Source organism: Chelonoidis abingdonii, chromosome 7, assembly GCF_003597395.2.
Source record: "Chelonoidis abingdonii isolate Lonesome George chromosome 7, CheloAbing_2.0, whole genome shotgun sequence".
NCBI lineage: Eukaryota > Metazoa > Chordata > Testudines > Testudinidae > Chelonoidis > Chelonoidis abingdonii.
The window spans coordinates 29522013-29541472 of record NC_133775.1 but is presented as its reverse complement, the minus strand read 5'-3'; the positions used below and the strand labels follow the sequence as shown (position 1 = coordinate 29541472).

Genomic DNA, 19460 nt, shown 5'->3' with positions numbered 1-19460 from the left:
TTGGCGCCGCCATGGCGGGTAATACATACCCCTGCCGCCCCGCCACTCCTCAGTTCCTTCTTGCCGGCTACTCCGACAGCGGGAAGGAGGGCGGGTCGGAATGGATATGAGCAAACACATCTCGAAGAACAACAGTTACAAGGTGAGTAACCGTGTTTTCTTCTTTCGGCGCCGGGTGCTCCTTTCGAGGCTGCTTAGCCGGGGTAGAGGACGTAGAGAGCCTCTTCCCTTGAGCCGGTGCCGGAGAAGGTCGGTGCCGTGGTGTTTTCGCAGCGCCGGAGAGATCCGGTGCCGGAGCCGAAGCGGCACTCGGTGCCGTGGACGAAGGGTTAAGCGCCGCTTCCATCAGGAGCGTCTTGAGGCGCTGGTCTCGCTCCTTCTTGGTCCTCGGTCTGAAGGCCTTGCAAATGCGGCCTCTCTGAGATGTGCGATTCCCCCAGGCACTTCAAGCAGGCGTCGTGGGGATCGCTGGTGGGCATCGGCTTTTTACAGGCCGAGCACGGTTTGAACCCTGGCGAACCAGGCATGAGCCCGGCGCCGGGGAGGGCTAGCACCCCGAACCCGCTAACTATATACACTAGAACTATAAACTATAACTATACTATACTACGTGAACTATAATTAAAACTAAAACTAGAACAATGAACGAAGAGAAGCTAGGGACATGGAGGACAGCTATGCCGCGCTCCACAGTTCCAACGACCGACACGGCGGTAAGAAGGAACTGAGGAGTGGGCGGGGCGGCAGGGGTATATATTACCCGCCATGGCGGCGCCACTCTAGGGGGTGACCTGCCGGCCCGCTGGAGTTGCTAGGGTAAAAGTCTTCCGACGAACATGCACGCGCGGCGCATACACCTACTGGAATGGATATGAGCAATCACTCGAAGAAGAACAGGCATTTGCATGGCACTGTTGTAGTTGGTGTTGCAAGGTATTTACATGCCAGAAATGCTAAATATTTTTTGCCCCTTCATGCTATGACTTACAGAAGTTATCTTTTTACAGGGCAAATATTCGTAATAAAAATAATCTAAAGTGAGCACTGTACACCTTGTATTCTGGGTTGTAACTGAAATCAATATATTTGAAAACGTAGAAAAACATCCACAAATATTACATTGGTATTCTCATTGTTTAACAGTGCGATATAACTTCTATTAATCACAATTTTGTAATCTTATGATTAATAACGGTTATTTTTTAAAATAGTTTGACAGCCCTACCTTAAACTCAAGCTAACTGCCTTGTGAGAATATGGGTTGAAGCATGAGTGCTGTCAGTGCTGGAACTAGTAATGCAATGGTAATGCAGCAGTTTCAATTACCTCATAATATGCTAATTCAAATCACCTTGTTCTGCTAGTCCGATTACTTTGTGTAGTTTGAGTGCTGTTTCGGAGTATGGTCAATTTTAACGCCACACACTGAAGCTAGGTTACCTGCAGTGGAGCAACTAAAACATACTAACTCAAGCTAAATGTTGTAGGCAAGACAAGTCCTTCAGAAGGAAAGAGCCATGGAAAAGAAAAGGTGATGCAAATGCAGGAAGTATCTGCACCAACCAGACAGTTGCGGTAGCACTTGTATGCTTGAGCTTGAGAAATTAGCTGCCACCTCTGTTTGGGCCCCAAATTGTTCTTCCAGCTTGTGTAGTGCTGTGATGGGGAAATGGCCTTAGTGGAGGCTGTGGGCCATTCTTTTGATGGGTTTGGGACTTTCTCTATGCCCGATGCAAAAGAATCTGGAGATGTAGGTTTGTGGAATCCATCCACAAATAGAATACGCAGCTTTTTTTACTCTAATCTATGAACAAAACTTTTCAAAAAAACCCAAAAAAATCTATGATAAAATGCAATAAAATAACGTACTCGAGTCACAAAATTCAAAGCTGATATAACTGACTCCATCAATCTAATCTTTGTGAAATCACAAATCAAACTGGGAGACAGGAGGAGGAGCTACCCATCAACCTACAAGGGGTGTGTGTGTGTGTGTCTGGGGGCGGCAGTGTATTAAAAGACACAGAAGGGACATTCTGGGCAAGATTTTTAGAACTAACAGGAACATTCAAGGCAGACAAGGCTGTTGCAGAGAAGCTAAATGAATTATTTGTGTTGGTCTTCATTGCAAAGGATGTGAGAGAGATTCCCACACCTGAGCCTTTTGTTTTAGGTGACAAATCTGAAGGACTAGCCAAGATTAAGGTGTCAGTAGAGGAGGTTTTGGAACAAATTGATAAACTAAACAATAAGACGTCATCAGGACAAGATGGTATTCATCCAAGAGTTCTGAAGGAACTCAAATATGAAATTGCAAAAGTTAAACTGTGGTATGCCAATGTAACATTTTTTTTTAAAACGCTCCATAGGCGATCCTGACAATTACAGGCCAGTCAGCCAAATTTCAGTACCAGGCAAACTGCTTGACACCACAGTAAAGAAAAGAATTATCAGACACATAAATTAACACGATATGTTGGGGAAGAGTCAACATGGCTTTTGTAAAGGGAAATCATGCCTCCCCTATCTGTTAGAATTCTTTGAGGGTGTCAACAAACATGTGGACAAGGGTGATCCAGTGGACACAGTATACAGGAACTCCTCACTTAAAGTTGTAGTTATGTTCCTGAAAAATGCGACTTTAAGCGTAACTATGTTAAGCAAACCCAATTTCCCCATAAGAATTAATGTAAATGAGGGGGTTAGGTTCCAGGGAAAGTCTTTTCACCAGACAAAAAAAACTCACACACACACTTATACACACACAGTATAAGTTTTAAACAAACAATTTAATACTGGTACACAGTGATGATGATTGTGAAATTTGGTTGAGGTGGAGGAGTCAGAGGGTGAGATATTTCCCAGGGAATGCCTTACTGCTAAATGAACTAGCAATTGACTGAGCCCTCAAGGTTAACTCTCAACACTCTACAAGGCAGCAGGAAAGGAGGGAGGGCAGACAGACACACAGCCTGTTTGGCAGAGAGAAAATGTGCATTTCCCCTTTAAGTACACTGCCTTGCTAATTAAATCAGCTTGTTGAGACCTGAGACAGCAGCTACTGCCTAGAACCTCCCTCCCTCTGTCCGGTGTCCCCTCTGCTTTATGGAAGATGAGGTAAGCAGGGTGCAGGAGCAGGGGGAAGGGGGAGACATCTTGACAGTAGTTCCCCTCTTCCACCCGTAAAGCAAGCAGGAGCAGCTCTAAGGCAGAGGGCAGGAGCGGCACATGGCAGTGGGGGGAGGGACAGCTGCTGCACAGGGAACTTAGGCGAGTGGGGAGCTGATGAGGGGGCTGCTGGTCCACCCTGGTTCCAACCACCCACCAGCTAGCTGCAAGGGGCTGCTCTTCCTTGCAAGCCGTGGACAAAACAGGTGGCTGCCAAATGACATTAGAAGGGGGCATTTCACAACTTTAAACAAGCATGTTCCCTAATTGATCAGCAACTTAACATCGAAACATTAACCGGGATGACTTTAAGTGAGGAGTTCCTGTACCTGGACTTTCAGAAAGCCCTTGACAAGATCCCTGAGGCTCTTAAGCAAAGTAAGCAGTAATGGATAAGGAAGGTAGGTCTTCTCACAAATCAGTAACTGGTTAAAAGACAGGAATGAAGAGAGGTAATTTTCCTGGGCTTCCAATAATCTGTTTTGGGACCTGTGCTGTTCAACGTATTCATAAATGATCTGGACCGTAAAGCGGTAAAAAGTTTGCAGATACAAAGTTTTTGAAGATAGTTAAGTCCAAAGCAGACTGAGAGAAGTTACAAATGCATCTCATGATACTGGGTGCCTGGGCAACAAAATGGTAGATGAAATTCAATGTTAATAAATGCAAAGTAATGCATATTGGAAAACATAATCCAACTATACACACAAAATGGTGGGGTCTAAATTAGCTTTTTCCAAGATCTCTTTCTTGTGTCACTGCAGATAGTTTTCTGAAAACATCTGCTCCAAGTATGGTGGCAGTCAAAAAAAAACTAAGAACCATAAGGAAAGTCAGATAAGAAGACAGAAAATATCACACTACTACATAAATTGATGGTACACCCACACCTTGAAGACTGCGTGCCATCCTGGATGCCCCATCTCAAAAAAGATATGTGAGAATTGGAAAAGGTACAGAGAAAAATTATTAGGGGTATGGAACAACTTCTGTATGATGAAAAATTGAGACTGGGACTGTTCAGCTTGGTGAAGAGATGACTAAGGAGGGATATGATAGAGATCTATAAAATCATAAATGTTGTGGAGTAACTAAGTGTTATTTACCCCTTCACATAACACAAGAACCAGGGGTCACTCACTCAAATTAATAATCAGCAGGTTTAAAATAGATAAAAGGAAGTACTTCTTCACACAATGCATAGTCAACCTGGGGAACTCATAGCCAGGGGATGTTGTGAAGGCCAAACTATAAGTGGGTTCAAAAAAGAACGCGATCATTTCATGGAGGATAGGTCCATCAATGGCTATTAACCAAGATGGTCATGGATGCAAACCCATGCTCTGGGTGTTTTAAGCCTCTGAGTTCCAGAAACTTGTAGTGGACAGCAGGGTATAGATCACTCCACAATCTACCTGTTCTATTTATTCCCTCTGAAGCATCAAGTATTGGCCACTGTTGGAAGATAGGATACTGGGCTAGATGGTAATTGGTCTAACCCAGTTTGGCCATTTGTATGTTAAATCAGCACAGGCAATTTCACATATAATTATTACCATGACCACATGATACTGATCAAACTTAGTAAATATATGTCTCACATCTGCACATGCAGTGTTCTGAAATCTGGCTTTATGTTGTAAAAAACTTTATGCCAATGGGGAGCTGGCAACAAAGCATTTCATTTCGGGGAAGATGCCCACAAAACAAATAATGTTACACAGCGTATCTAAACTGAAGTTATATCTGGCAGACATACTGTAACTTCACCTGTCTTTCCCATATCCTGTGTCATCTATGTGGGACAAATCTCAGCAGTACTAGTACTCTGAATACAGTAGAACCTCAGAGTTATGAATGCCAGAGTTATGAACCACACACCTCATTTGGAACCAGAAATACGCAATTAGGCAGCAGCAGAGACCAAAAAAAACAAAAAAAAAGGGAGGGGGAGGGGGAATACAGTGTAGTACTGTGTTAAAAACAAACTACTAAAAAAAGAATTAAAGTGAAAGCAGCATTTTTTTCTGCATAGTAGTTTCAAAGCTGTATTAAGTCATTGTTCAGTTGTAAACTTTTGAAAGACTAAGCATAATGTTTTGTTCAGAGTTACAGACATTTCAGAGATACGAACAACCTCCATTCCCCAGGTGTTCGTAACTCTGAAGTTCTACTGTAATCTCAATTTGTGGAGTAAATAAAATCTCTTTTTTTTTTTTTTTTAAAAAAAAGGTTAAATTTAAAGAAAAAGCTCAAGAAAGAAATAGATGATTTAAAAATTCCTCCATTTCTCCAACTTTCAAAACAAATTATTTCTGAGAAATAAAATGATGTGTATTTTGGGTTTATATATTTTGATTCAACTTTGACTGGTATGCCAAAATGGAATAGACTGCTTCACAAATATTTATCTCAATTTACATTTATATAAAAGATAATTAGCAATATTAACAATCAAGTTTTTGGTAAACAAATATTGCCTGACTAATTTACTAAATATGTTGTAATTCTAAGTGCCAAATATCTTGATTTAAGTAAGACTCTCATTCCCTCCATGAATGATCTCAACAATTCTGCTGTCCCATTTAGACAGAATAAAAGCTATAGTAGAACAAGTTTGTTCATGGAATTCAGTAGTAAAAGACTAAAAATGTCCAGAATTTGAAAATTATAATTATAAAAATTTCAGAAGGCTCTCCAGTTTGAAGTACTGCTTTGCATACATTCACATAAAATTGTAACGGAACAACTTAATGAACTATACCAAAGGAAATGATAAGATTTAAATAAAGTGATTTAATTCAGGATCACATTACAAATTCCTCATCTGAAATTTGATGCCCTCTATTTACTGATTTGGAATCAGATTATTTCTAATAAGAAAGCTTTAGCAATATTAAAATTTAAAATATTAATTAAATCTCTATTATGCAAAGCAAAGAAGATGCATCCTCATGTTTGATACAAAACAAAAACTTTATGATTTGTCATTTTGTATTACTCATACTGACTCAATTATGAGAAAAAAGCTTAATATATTAATTTATTTACTGTTGAATATGTGGAAAAGATTGAGGAATAGGGTAGATTTTTTCCATATTGTGAAGACAGTATTATTAAATAAAAACAGACTGTAATGTCACAGGTAATAAAAAGACTTACCATTCATGGTGAAAAGCTAGCTTTCAGAAACATATTGCTCATAATATTAATCCAACATTTGAGGAAGTTATGTTCATCTCTAGAAATACAAGAACTGATCCAGTAAACACACACACGAACCGTAATAGCACACAGAAATCTTGTCTTCATTAAGAACTCCTTGAGATGTGAAACAACTATCAAATACAAAATACCAGTAATGAACACCAGATCAATATTCAGGATGTGGATGCTCAAGTTTGCTCATTAAACTACTTGTTTTCTACCCAGAATTACCTCTACATGTCTAAAGCAACTGAAAATGGCAGGGAGGAAAAAAGCATTAAAAAGCCAGGATGTTTTAAGATGTTCTCAATTCTATCAAGCACTGGTTGTTTCCATGGCAACCTTAGACCAGAATTATCTGTTGAGTTCTACTCAACCAGTAGTTACTCTAAAGCTTTAATCAATCCACACAATGTACACCTCTATATTTAAGATTTAACATTTCTCCCCACACAGTTAGCATTTATCCTGCTGAAGCTCTACTGTATTTTTTCAAAGGCTTACAAGACGTTCTACGTTAATGCATATAATGTCTTTTAAACATATTTAGTGTCATGCTGAATCAGCAACCTAAATTAAATTCTCTCCACTATTCATCACCCATACACTCACATTTTAGTGAGAATCCCAGTATTCACATCTGTTAAAACAATGTAATGTTAGTGATTCTTCTAATGAGTTGTGTTACTAAGATTGCTAACGTCATCTAATTTTTCATAATTTTTGGAAAATGGAAGGTTAGTGTGAGTAATGGAGGTAGGTGATTTGGAGATTGGGATTTGCAGCATTAAGACGTATCTTAACCATTCCTATCTTCATATTAAAAAAATAGAGTAGATACTGAACTGATCATGTTAAATATATCTGAAACTGAAAATGAAATATACAATTCTGAATACTAAAATAATATTAATTTGGTACTGAAGGTTTTACAACATTATAAATGTTGGCTAATGGCCAGTTTAAATTATTCAAACACATATGCATTCTGTCAATTTCCCCCCATAAAATTAAAGCTGTGCAGTATGAAGAATCAAATTTCCTCTCATAGGAATCTAAAAATGACATAAAATAATCTCATACACTATCTGAGGATCTAAATACGCTTTTAGAAACATTTTACCTATTTTACAGATTGAGAAACTGAAACACAGAGAGGACAAATGATTTGTTCAAGGCCAAACACTGAGTCAGGGGCAAAGCCAGGAAGAAAACCCGGGTTCAGAATACATACCCTGTTACCTTACTCATAGCACTAAACCACAAGCCTAGATAACTAAAAGCACTAAAAAACCACAAAGAAGCAACTTCCTCTTTAAGTGCAGTAGTTGCATCAGAAATTGCTTTACAAAAGAGGTACAAGAGAAACAGAGCATTCAGGACATTCCATTATAGTAGAGGGTGTTATATTAACTAAATGTACTTTAAAATCGATGCCACTTCAGTACTTAATATATTTATAAGGGTTCTCTTGTTCATGTTTCTTTCTAGAATTATAGAGTATATTTGCTTGGGAGAGTTCAGAAACAAATTACCAGGTCTGCAGAATTTGGTGTCACCTAAGCAGTTAATAAGAACACTACAACTGCAGACATACAGGTAGGAGGACATTTACGAACATTTAAAAATCCCTTATCAAAAAATTACAGAATGCTGCTTATTTAGGTAAGTGCTTATCAATAAATAAAGTTTATGCTACATTATTCTAGAACATGAAGGAAAGCGATTATGCAGCCAGATATGATCAAGACTACTCCTCTTCTACTTTCTGCTGTACTCTGTGAAAGCACAACAAAAGATTCAAATATTTTTAGTATTTTCTTCTCAAGAGGAAAAGCAAGACAATTTTCTACTCAGGGATAGACAGGCATTCTGACTACACCACTGCATTCACTGTTCCTATCACCCTTAGAGCCATGATAGTAGTGAATTAAGAGTCCTAAATTTACCATATAGACACAAACCCATACGTGGCTTGGCATTATTCTTTGTCTATAGATGATCTAAACTGAGAGCAAAGATTTAGAATATCTGCAAATTTCAACTTAAAATGACACACATATATCCATGACCGCTCAGCTACTAGTTCACAAACTTTGCTGATACAAAAATGCTAAAACCAACATGCATAATTATTGCTTAAAATATTACTTTAAGAACAAGCACTCGTTCACTACGTTTATCATCAGACATGACATTCCATTTCCTCTTCAAACAAGTCGTGCAATCAAGCTTGCCCTAAAATACAGGCTTGTACGCAAACAGGACCCAGTTTGTGAAGATAGTAGGTCAATACCGTTTTTTCATTTTATTAAATGACAGTGCTGCAGTATTTTTCAAGCAGTGTTCTCAACATTATAATAATTTATTGGAAGCTTGAAATAGTGTCTGATGAAATGTATTCTCTCCCTCTTGTGAATACACACTTGTCTGGAGTGGTACAGACACATTTAGGGATCCTAGGGCTCAGTGGTTCATTATGTTTGGTAGTTTCTACTCAGTTACTCTCTGTCAAAACTCATTCTTTTATCAATAGATGAGGTTTCATATTAAATTATTTTTCGAGTATCTGACTGTGCCACATACATTAATAAATTAAGCCTCACAACACAAGTGAGGGAAGTGTAAGGACGTAGAGAAGTAGCAGCCTCATTTTACAAAGGGCAACTCTGAGGCACATAGTAGTTAAGTGACTTGCTAAGGTTCCCATAGAGAGCTTATGGCACAGCTAAGAATGGAACCCCTCTCTCTCAATTCCCATTCTTGTGCCTTAATGACAAAGCTATCCTTCCATCTCAAAGTGTCAGACATTTGGCCCATCCAAATCATGTGGATCTCAGGGAGAGAACAGAATCAAGGACCATTAATATCAAGGTCTTACACTTCCATTCTGCCTCCCTTGATAAACAGCAGCATGGTTCTGACAGAGAAATTCTGAGAAGGCCTACCCCAATGCCTGTGGAACCACAATGAATTTCATATCACAGAGAAGAAACCTGTGAAGTCACCTGTAAAGAAAAAAATTAGTTTATGCCCCATTTTTACTTTTTATGTATAAAGGTGAGATGAAAAGTTTTAGGCATCTGAGGTCATGCCATTTCTCCCCACGCTCACAACACCAATCCTCTTGCTTGCCACCCCACAAAAATAGTCTGTCCATGTCCACCTGAGTTGGGAGATTTTGATTTAATTTATCTTCAATACAAGCATAAAAACTTTCTGGTTTCCATATTTATCTTCCATTTTCCATCTTTTGAGGTTAGGGACATTCCTAATCATACACATTCATAAATTCAAATTCACAGTAGGCACATGTGTTAACTTGGCCTTTTTCACATGATGATACAATACTATGACAAGCATATTTTGTTAAGGCCTATTACTTTCAATAGTCAAAATTGCTTGTGGTATTCCAACCTATTGCTATATCTAAATTCATGTATGAAATTAATACAAGTTATATTTAAAAACAATTTTAAGGTATATAATAATAAGATAACACATTATTTACTTACATTATTTATAAAAAGTTGCTCTAAAAATAGGAAATAGGGATAATTTACTTAGATTGCGAAATACCTGGTATCTCTCAACTCCACTCACTCAAAAATATGATTGCAAAAAGTATGGATACAAATGACTAAATAAACTGTTTTGAAGTGGAATATGTACAGAGTAGTGATGATGATTTTGATCTCATTAACTTTATTATTGTTTTCCTAAAATTATGAACTTTGCATATTTTGTGTAATTTAGAAAGTAATGGGGAGAGAGGATGCACCGCCTGAGCCATATTTCTGATCAAGCGTGTTTTATGCAATACAAATAAGTTTGCCCCTTTCACTCCCACAAATTAAGATTATTATAAAATCAAAATTGTTGATAACTAGTGTTATAAATCAAAGTTACTACACTGAATTAATTAGAAATAGTAAACTGTAAATGTCTGCTCCAGTTTTAGTGTTCAAACTCTCACCATAAAATGGATTTTGAAATATCCATTAAAAATAAAAGGACACTATAAATATTAAATAAAAGCCATGTAATTAAGGACCTAATCAGCAAAACATAATAGCCATGCTTCCAAAGTTTACGGCAAAGAAAACCAACAATTTAAAACAAACTATCTATTACTGCTAAAACTAGCAAATTTAGATCTGAAATACTGGGAAGAGAAGTTCACAAAAAATACATAAATTAACTTAAGTTAACATTTGCCTAACAAAAAGGAAAGCAAACTCACAAGTGAAACTCTGTTACCAGATACCAAGTCCTTGCCAAAGAGAATCTGATTTCCACCTACATGTTGCAATAGCTCTTTCTTTAAACCAATATTTTGTGTTACACTACAAAAAGTCTGATAGAATATACTCTAGTTTGTCTATTTACTATATAAAGTCTTTTAATTAGAAATATGAACTGAATTTTGAGTATCTACAGAACACTTACTTGATCTGTCCCACAGGGCAGCTAGTTCAGAGAAATGATGGCTCTCATTTTCCAGAGCCACTTTCTGTTCTTGTAAAGCACCCTTAGAGTGCCTATGAAAAAGTCGGTTAGCAAACCCTTCAAGTTTCTGCAAAGCTGTGGACGTTCCTGTGCACTGGTTACAAGGTAGCTCCCGCTGCGCTGCCATCTATATACATTGATGATTTACTTTAAAAAAAACAAAACCCAACCAACCAAAAGAAAAAGCTAAAAAGGAGCTGAAATAACTTACACAGAAGCTAAGAGCTATGCATGTGTCAAACTTCCTGAATGCAATGTTTTCTAACCACTACTGCTGTTCTACTTCCTGTTAATATAAAACAGCACATTATAGTGTTTTTCTTTGCAAAACTATTTTGTATCAGCTAAAGGTGGCGATTAGGAGAGCTGTAATATTGGCCTTAAACTCTCAGTTTAACAGCTTCTTTCATATAAAAACACATGATAATGAGATAATGAAAATACACAACAGCATGGGATATAAAGTGGAGAAAAGAATCAGAAGCCAGATAAAATTAAAAAATAGTTACCATAAACATACAAACTAAGTGAGTTGCTGGAAAAAGGCAAATGACTTATTCTATACATCCTTCTCTTAAGATAGTTTTAGTACTACTGTAATTACATTATAGGTAGTTAAGTTATGGTGTCCCTATATTTTCTACAAGAGTATAATTTTCTAAGCAAGGAGGTTAAAACAAATGGTTTATACTGAACAAAACTGAACAAAAAGTCACCACTTTTTTCCTTTTACGTTTAGAAAGCCGGAATGGAGTATGATACAGAATAGTTCTTGTGTATATAAGAACAAGAAGCCAGATTCTTCCAACCTTACTCATGCTGAGTTTTACCTTATCCCAAGTGTCTATCAACAAGTCAGTGGGGCCACTTGCTGTGTAAGGTATTACCCAGTCAGAGTACTGCTGGCAGATCCCAGCCCTTAGTAAAGAAATAAATCCATTTTCAAGCCATCCCAGAAGAAAAACAGAAGGCAATGGAAAGATTTAATTAGCCTGAAACTTTATACACTTAATGTATCTGGGAATACTAGGCAATAAGTTGTACAGTGCTGGTCATAGTTCTTTTCTTAGTGATTTCCACTTATTTGGGAAGGCTGATATCAGTCTTCACCCCAACCTGAAACACACCTGGTCCTAGCCAGACCCCATCGCTCTCCCCTCTATGAGAGTTCAGGGGACTGTAAAAGGAGGGTGGATGGGATTGGTTCCCTGCTGTATCCTTCCATAACCCATACCTGCACTGGACATCTGCCACATTTTTTAAATTACTAAGCTGCAATATTTTAACCAAAACTCCCTGCCTACCCTACCAGAATCTTGACCTGCTGTGGGGAAAGCAAACACACACACACACACACACACCCCACCCCACCTTAGCCAACTAGGCTTTGAGGGCAAAATTCCTTTCTAGGCCCTAAGAAAACGGTTATTAGTATAAAACCCACAGTAGATCATGAAGAAGAAATCCACTCCCACTCTAATTCCATTGGTGGGAGGGCAGGTGCTAACCAGCTCAACTTCAGTGAGAAGGCTTCCCCAGAACTGCTCCTGGTATAAATATTTCCACCTCCCTTGGAAGGGCAGTGGTCACACCTTCCCACTCTTGGTCCAGCCACTTTCTGTTCCTCCCTGTGCTGTCCAGGTCAACTTTCCCTATCCTCCCCATTTGCTCACAAGATAGGTGAAAGGACACTCAGAAATGTAATGTTACCAACTCTCATGACATTGTTTATTTTAAAGCCCCAGCTCCCAGAACTACATGGGAATCTCAGTTTTCATTTTAAAGGAGTTTTTAGTATTCCTGATTGTGTATAAAGTTTGAAAAATCTGATCCCTAGAGACTCAAAACCAAGGCAACCAAAATTTATTACTTTCAAAACCAAATAATTATTTATTCAGTTAATCTCACATTTGTGTGTCCTGACGTACAATTTTTGAACACTTGAGATAGGCAATATTGGAAATTCATTTTTGAGAGAAATAAGAGATATCCATCAGGCAAGTCTCAGAATAGAATGTATTTTTAATGTCTAATTCATACATCAAATGTCCCTATTTAGGAAAGATGATATAGATTGCTCAAGATATAAATAAATAATTTTTTCCACTTTCCCCTCAAAATGCTCTTCTAGTTCAGAGAGACAAAGTGGGTGAGGTAATACCTTCTATTGGACCAACTGCTGTTGGTGAAACAGACAAACTTTCATGCTTACACAGAGTTCTTCTACGGGTCTGTGAAAGGTACCTTGAGCGTCACAGCTAAATGCAAGATGGAACAAACTGTTTAGCATAAGTAGCTAGCACATATTCTAAGGCAGTGGTTTCTCAGCCTTCTCAGACTACTGTATTTTTGTCAGGAAGCTAATTTGTCTTGTGTACCCCAAGTTTCACCTCACTTAAAAACTACTTGCTTACAAAATAAGACACAAAAAGTCACAAGTGTCACAGCATGCTATTACTAAAAAATTGCTCACGTTCTCATTTTAACCATATAATTATAAAATAAATCACAACCCCCAGGTTGAAGAACACTGATATAATATATAGAGCAGTATAAACAAGTCATTGTCTGTATGAAATTTTAGTTTATACTGACTTCACTAGTGCTTTTCATGTACTCTGTTGTAAAGCTAGGCAACAATCTAAGTGATTTGACATACCTCCTGGAAGACCTCTGTGTACCCAGAACCACTGTTTTAAGGGACCATTCAAGATAGCACATATTCTGGGCCACTCTAACTACTTCTGCTAAACAATCAGTTCCACCTTGCATTTAGCTGTCCCGCTCAGAATACCTTTCCCAGGCCTGAAGAGCTCTGTGCAACTTGAAAACTGGTCTCTCTCACCAACAGAAGTTGATCCTATAAAAAATATTACCTCATCCATCTTGTCTGTCTACTATCCTGGGAATGACAAAAATATAACTGCACTGCATACTTTTAGTTCAACTCTGTTAAAAGATCTGCCCCTATTTTTCTTCCCATAAAGCCCTATCTATAGCTTTCAAATGTTTACAGATATACAGATCCCTTCCAGTCCTATGATTCTATGACACATTCTGAGACCTTACTTTAAATCAGAGGTGGGCAAACTATGGCCCGCAGGCCACATCCGGCCCGTGGGACCGTCCTGCCCAGCCTTTGAGCTCTCGGCCGGGGAGGTTAGCCCCTGGCTCCTCCCCTGCTGTCCCCCTTCCCTGCAGCCTCAGCTCACCATGCCACTAGTACTCTGGGCAGCAGGACTGCGAGATCCTGCCCGGCAGCACGGCGGCATGGCTGGCTCCGGCCAGGTGGTGCAGCTGCCAGTCCTGCTGCTCTGAGTGGCACAGTAAGGGGGTGGGGGGCTTGGATAAAGAGCAGGAGGTCCCAGAGGGGAGCAGTCAGGGAACAGGGGGGCTTGGATAGGCATAGGAGTCCCAGGGGGGCAGGGAGTGGATAGGGGTTGGGGAAGTCAGGGGACAAAGAGCAAGGGGGGTTGGATGGGTCGGGAGTTCTGAGGGGGGCAGTCAGGGGATGGGGGCCACTCTGTTTAGGGAGGCACAGCCTTCCCTACCCAGCCCTCCATACAGTTTCAGAACCCCGATGTGGCCCTCAGTTGAAAAAGTTTGCCCACCCCTGCTTTAAATCCATTTTATAATGTCAGACAACTTTTGAACAACACAATCTATGACAGAATGGATATATTTTTAACAAAACAAGATCAAGACAATGTAGCCAAACATTTGGAGGAGAAGGGTTTTGGTTTGGTATTTGGAGGGCTGTTTGCATAGAGCTTGAAAATTCCATTGGCCCCTGGTAAGTAAGATGAGTTTTTGAGTGACTATCATCAACTTAAATATCATAAACTTATACATTCCTCAAAGCAGCCAGCAGTCAAGGAAAAGTAGAACAGTAAAGACATCCTATCTGCCACTGTAGTAACCAAGTGACTCTAGAATTGAGGGGAAGACCAGAAATAGGTGGCATTTGAGGGTTGATGGGGTAAGTCCTTCTCAGAAAGCTTATTAACAGCAAAGGTAAGGTTTATTCCCTGCACTTTTTCCACAGAGCTCACATTCTTCCTTTTCTCCTCCTCTTCTCCCGCTTCCCTGGTGCATCCTGAGAACTGTAATTCCTGGACTCAAAGCTACAGGAACCACCTAGGAACAAACTTACAAACACAAACTGGGGTAGCTATCTGCACATACCTAAATGCAACAGATTGGTTTAAAATATTCCAGGAACCAATTGTGCTCCCAGAAAGAATCTAGATCAGCAAGCTAGCAGAAATCCCAGCATCCTTGTCTTTCCTAGTAAACTAGGGGAGAGTGGTTTTTTTCCAGGTCTCCTTTCTGGACACCCCTCCCCCCTTACAAGCCCATCTTTCATACAATCTTGAGCTAATTATTTTAGTCCTCTGCTCAAGTTTCCAAACTATTTGTCAATGGAGAGGGTTGATGGAATGTGGAGATGGATGGATTTATTTAGGAGAAAGAGATTGTGTAGCACAAGTTAAAAATGAGATTAATGTATTTTAAAAGAAAGATTGTGAAGTCATGAATGGTATGAAGGCGTAATAAACCCAAGAATTATGTAGAATGTTAGGTTTTTTAAAAGTTACAGAGAAACTTCAACACCAGTGTGTTACATTAATAAGTGGCACACAACTAAATCCTTTAAATTATTGATGGAGAATGAAGAAGGGACAGGGTTTGGGGGAACTTGGTAGCACAGATAGTTTCGATTCTGGCTAGTAGGCATTGGGTTTCAATAGGTTACTTAAGAGGTGGTGCTCTCCCGAAGGTGCAACATATTTGGCTTTGCTTGTACCAGGACTTTAGTTTGTCAGTCAACACTTTTTCCTTACAAATAATTGAAATTTAACAGAGAGCCTGGTGTATAGGGGAGAATGGGGACAGGTTACTTGGCTGGAGTACATCTCCCATGATGCACCCAGAGGGACACATGACTCCCCTGATGTGGTCACCTGGAGCTATACTGCATTGTGGGAGATGTAGTCCTCCAAGAAGTCACTTTAAGGTACAATTGTTCCTAGGCCCTACAGTACAGGGCAAAGGCTTTCCATTAAACAAAACAAAACAAAACAAAAAACCCATGTGGGTAGAACAATGATTCAAATATATTAGTTCATGTACACAATCAAATTTATGTTGGTTAAGGCTTATGAATTTTTGAAAACCCATGAATCTTGCCAATTTAGCAAATCTCCCATTGACTGATAAAATATTTTATTGCTTAAAAGATGTCATCAACACTTATTACCACCGAATTATATAATAATGGGAAATTATAAAAAGGGGGAAAATTGTTTAATATACCTGAATTACGAAATGCTGCGGGGTCCCTTTACAAGCAGCATTAACACAATTACAACTTGTTAAAGCATAGGCAATATTATATGCCCTAATTTTATAACATTTTGTATACTGTATAATAATAAAAATACTAAAGTGTGTGTGTGATAATATATGTTTACTCATGTCTTTATGTAATAATCTCTTCCCAGTTGTGTTTGAAAGCCCTGAGGAAGTCATATAAAGCCAAAATAGTTACATTACTGTTTTATAACTGAGAATAACAATTCTTCTTAGAAAATTTGAGTGAGTGTTAGTAGTAAGTATCTGAACAAGTGCAACCTTGCTTATGCTTTACAAAGCTGACAATTTACAAAAGAGGCTAGAGAGAGTAGAGGGGATAGGTAGGCTACTCTTTGGAGAGGCAGATACTGCTTATCTACAAAGAGTGCTTCATTTTTGAGAGAGTGGAGTTTGCTTTTTTGTATGCAAAATGGACAGTATTTGCTAACATTCTACATATTTTAATTGTTTTCCATTTTAAATGCATGAAAATAATGCCCAAAGTTGGCATGCTGGTTTTGGCATACTATAAAAGTATTAGTAATTAAACATGGTAATAAAAACCAAATCCTAGCAAAGATTATCTGTACATAATATTTTCCCCTTTTTAGATGCAACATGCCAAATTTCAGCTCCAATCAAGATTTATAATCAACCTGTTAAAGTAGGTTTTTAAAAGACTGTTTAATATAAAAATAAAAATACTACAGTAATGAGTGGTGCAGAAATACCTATAAAGTAAAATACATACAGCAAAATAAATAATCCCACTATTTAATAATGCCTGAGATTAAATCCATGCAGTTTTAGATCAAAAAGTATCTTTTCCACAAAGATTTTAACCCTTGTTAGAAAGTTTCACCCTGATGAGTAATGTAAAGCAGTACTTCTATAAATAGTAATGCTCAGAGGAAACTGTTGCTATGGAAATGGTGATTATATTTCTATTTCAATTTGGAAGAGCTCTACTGGCATCTACTGCAAGGAAGCTTAACTACAGCAGTCAGTGACAAAAAATGCTTACTTAGTAAATCCACCTATGCTAGGGGAGCATACAGGCTGCAATGTTCCAGTAGCATTAAACATTTCAATTTTACATGGTGACTACAAAAGGAATGAGTAACATAATTTTGAATAGCTAAGAATATATAGAAGCAAAAAAAAGTAAAACCTGAACTGTATAGTGTTCAGCATGTGATAATAAAGAGCAAGCTAATAGTTATTTGCATTATTTTCCCTTTCTGTTTAGCTCTTAAGAATTTGCTAAATTTACAATCCAAGACAATTAGGCTCTTCATTTGCCCACAGAACATTACAACCCGGACAGCAGGAGTATAAGTTTCCTCATCCACAGCTCTACTAATGGGCTTCACTTCTGTCTTGAAGGAAACAGCCTTTAAGACGGAGGTTCTCTACCTAGGAATCATGATCCCAAGTTTAGTCACATGTGGGTAGCTGGGTTGTAGGCAAAATCCCCCATTAAAAAAAACAAAACAAAAAAAAACAAAAAAAAAACCTGACCTGTTTGTTAGAAGATGGCCACTAGCACCCAACGAGAATGTCACTGCCTCTTAAAACTGCCACCTCAGCTTTAACATGATTACCCCAACCGTGCCTGGCTCCTGTGGCAGTATCGCTGAAGACTGCTCTACACCTTACTTAAGCGATACATTCCTCACACTTCAGTAGGATGGAGAAGAAAAAGAAATCTACAATTGAAAGAGTCAACTCTGGCAAGAGAAGGAAGCTAGGATGTCCTTCCTATTTCCTCCTCTCCAAAACGCCCAGCACCCATGAACTCTGACCCCACCTATAGCACCTACCACCTCTGACTTAGTAACCTCCACATGAAGTATTTCCTCAAACCCTAACCCAGCACCTATTGCATGCAGCATACCACAATCCAGTACCCACTTAGTAGCACATACCCAGCATTCGTTTTCCAGCACCATCCAATATCTCACCTACAGCACTGTCTCTTGCAGCAACTCCAAATGACTGTGAGATGCAATCACAAAATATTGTGGAATTGGGTTTTAGGAAAAAACAAGAGTTGGCTTTGGGTGGACAGGTAGAGAAAAGTTGAGAAATCTGCTCTAGGCGTCAGTTCCATCTCCAGGACAATTCAATCATCCAACACTCTACTGAGATTGTCCAAAATTCTAGAAGGCTGCAGCCTGTCAGCAGCAGTGCAGAAGTAAGGGTGACAATACCATACCATGCCATCCTTACTTCTGCACTGCTACCTTCAGAGCTGGGTGGCTTGAGAGGGGCAGCTGATGACTGAGGGCCCAGCTCTGCAGGGTGCAGTGCAAAAGTAAGAGTGGCAATATCATACCATGTCATCCTTGCTTCTGCGCTGTTGCTGGTGGCGACACTGCCTTCAGAGCTGGACTCTCAGTCAGCAGCCGCTGCTCTCCAGCTGCCCAGCTCTGACAGCAGCATCACTGCCAGCAGCAGCACAGAAGTAAGGGTAGCAGTATCGCAACGCCCCCAGCTACAAAAACCCTTGTGACCCCCCTTCCTTTTTGGGCCAGGACCCTTACAATATCAGTGGAGTAGCCAGGTGGAGGGAACAGGGGGAGTGATTAAAAAAAAAAATAAAAAAAAGACACGCCACCCGCTGCAGCGCTTTTACTCACCCAGTGGCACTTTTACTGAGGGGGCGGCACTCCGGGTCTTCGGTGGCACCTCAGCAACGGGACCTTCGGTCACTTCACGGGTCTTCAGCGGCATTTTGGCAGTGGGTCCTTCAGTGCCGCCAAAGACATCCGTAGAGAGTGAAGGGTCCATCGCTGAAGACCCAGAGTGCCGCCGAGTGAGTAAAAATTAAGAAATTAAGGCATCAAGAAATTGAAAAGGCACCACTTGGGCTCAGGGGGAGAGAGGCCGCTGCCCCACTCCCCCCCAGCTACGCTACCGCTACGATTACAACACTGAGAAACTTCAATGTTAAATAGATGAACTCATGAAATTTACCATTTTTAAAAACTTATGACCATGAAATTGACCAAAATGGACCATCAATTTGGTAGTGCTCTAATTATTAGGCTTAGCCATGAAGCCCTGTGGGTAATCAGACTTTTCTGAGTTGGCAAAAGTCACTGAAACTGGATGAATGATTAGTCTGTGGAGTGGAACCAAGTCAAAGTAGATAAGAAATGCAAGTACAATAATAAAAAGGAGGAAGTTTCTCAATGCATAGCAGAACTTGGATGAAG

General features: G+C 39.3%; 1 protein-coding gene across 3 annotated transcripts in view; it reads right to left on the bottom strand.

Annotated features, from left to right (window-relative positions):
• Positions 1-19460, bottom strand: part of PRKACB (protein kinase cAMP-activated catalytic subunit beta) — a 118264-nt gene that overhangs the window by 54387 nt on the left and 44417 nt on the right. Inside the window, exon 1 of one of the 3 annotated variants that reach the window (XM_032798852.2) lies at positions 10825-11114. The exons of 1 other annotated variant lie outside the window; for it this stretch is intronic. In XM_032798852.2, the coding sequence (XP_032654743.1) occupies positions 10825-11011 (187 nt within the window). In that variant the 5' untranslated portion in view covers positions 11012-11114. Of the gene's footprint in view, positions 1-6330; positions 6454-10824; positions 11115-19460 lie in introns of those variants that run through there. One more of the 3 variants, XM_032798854.2, reaches the window with a different exon arrangement.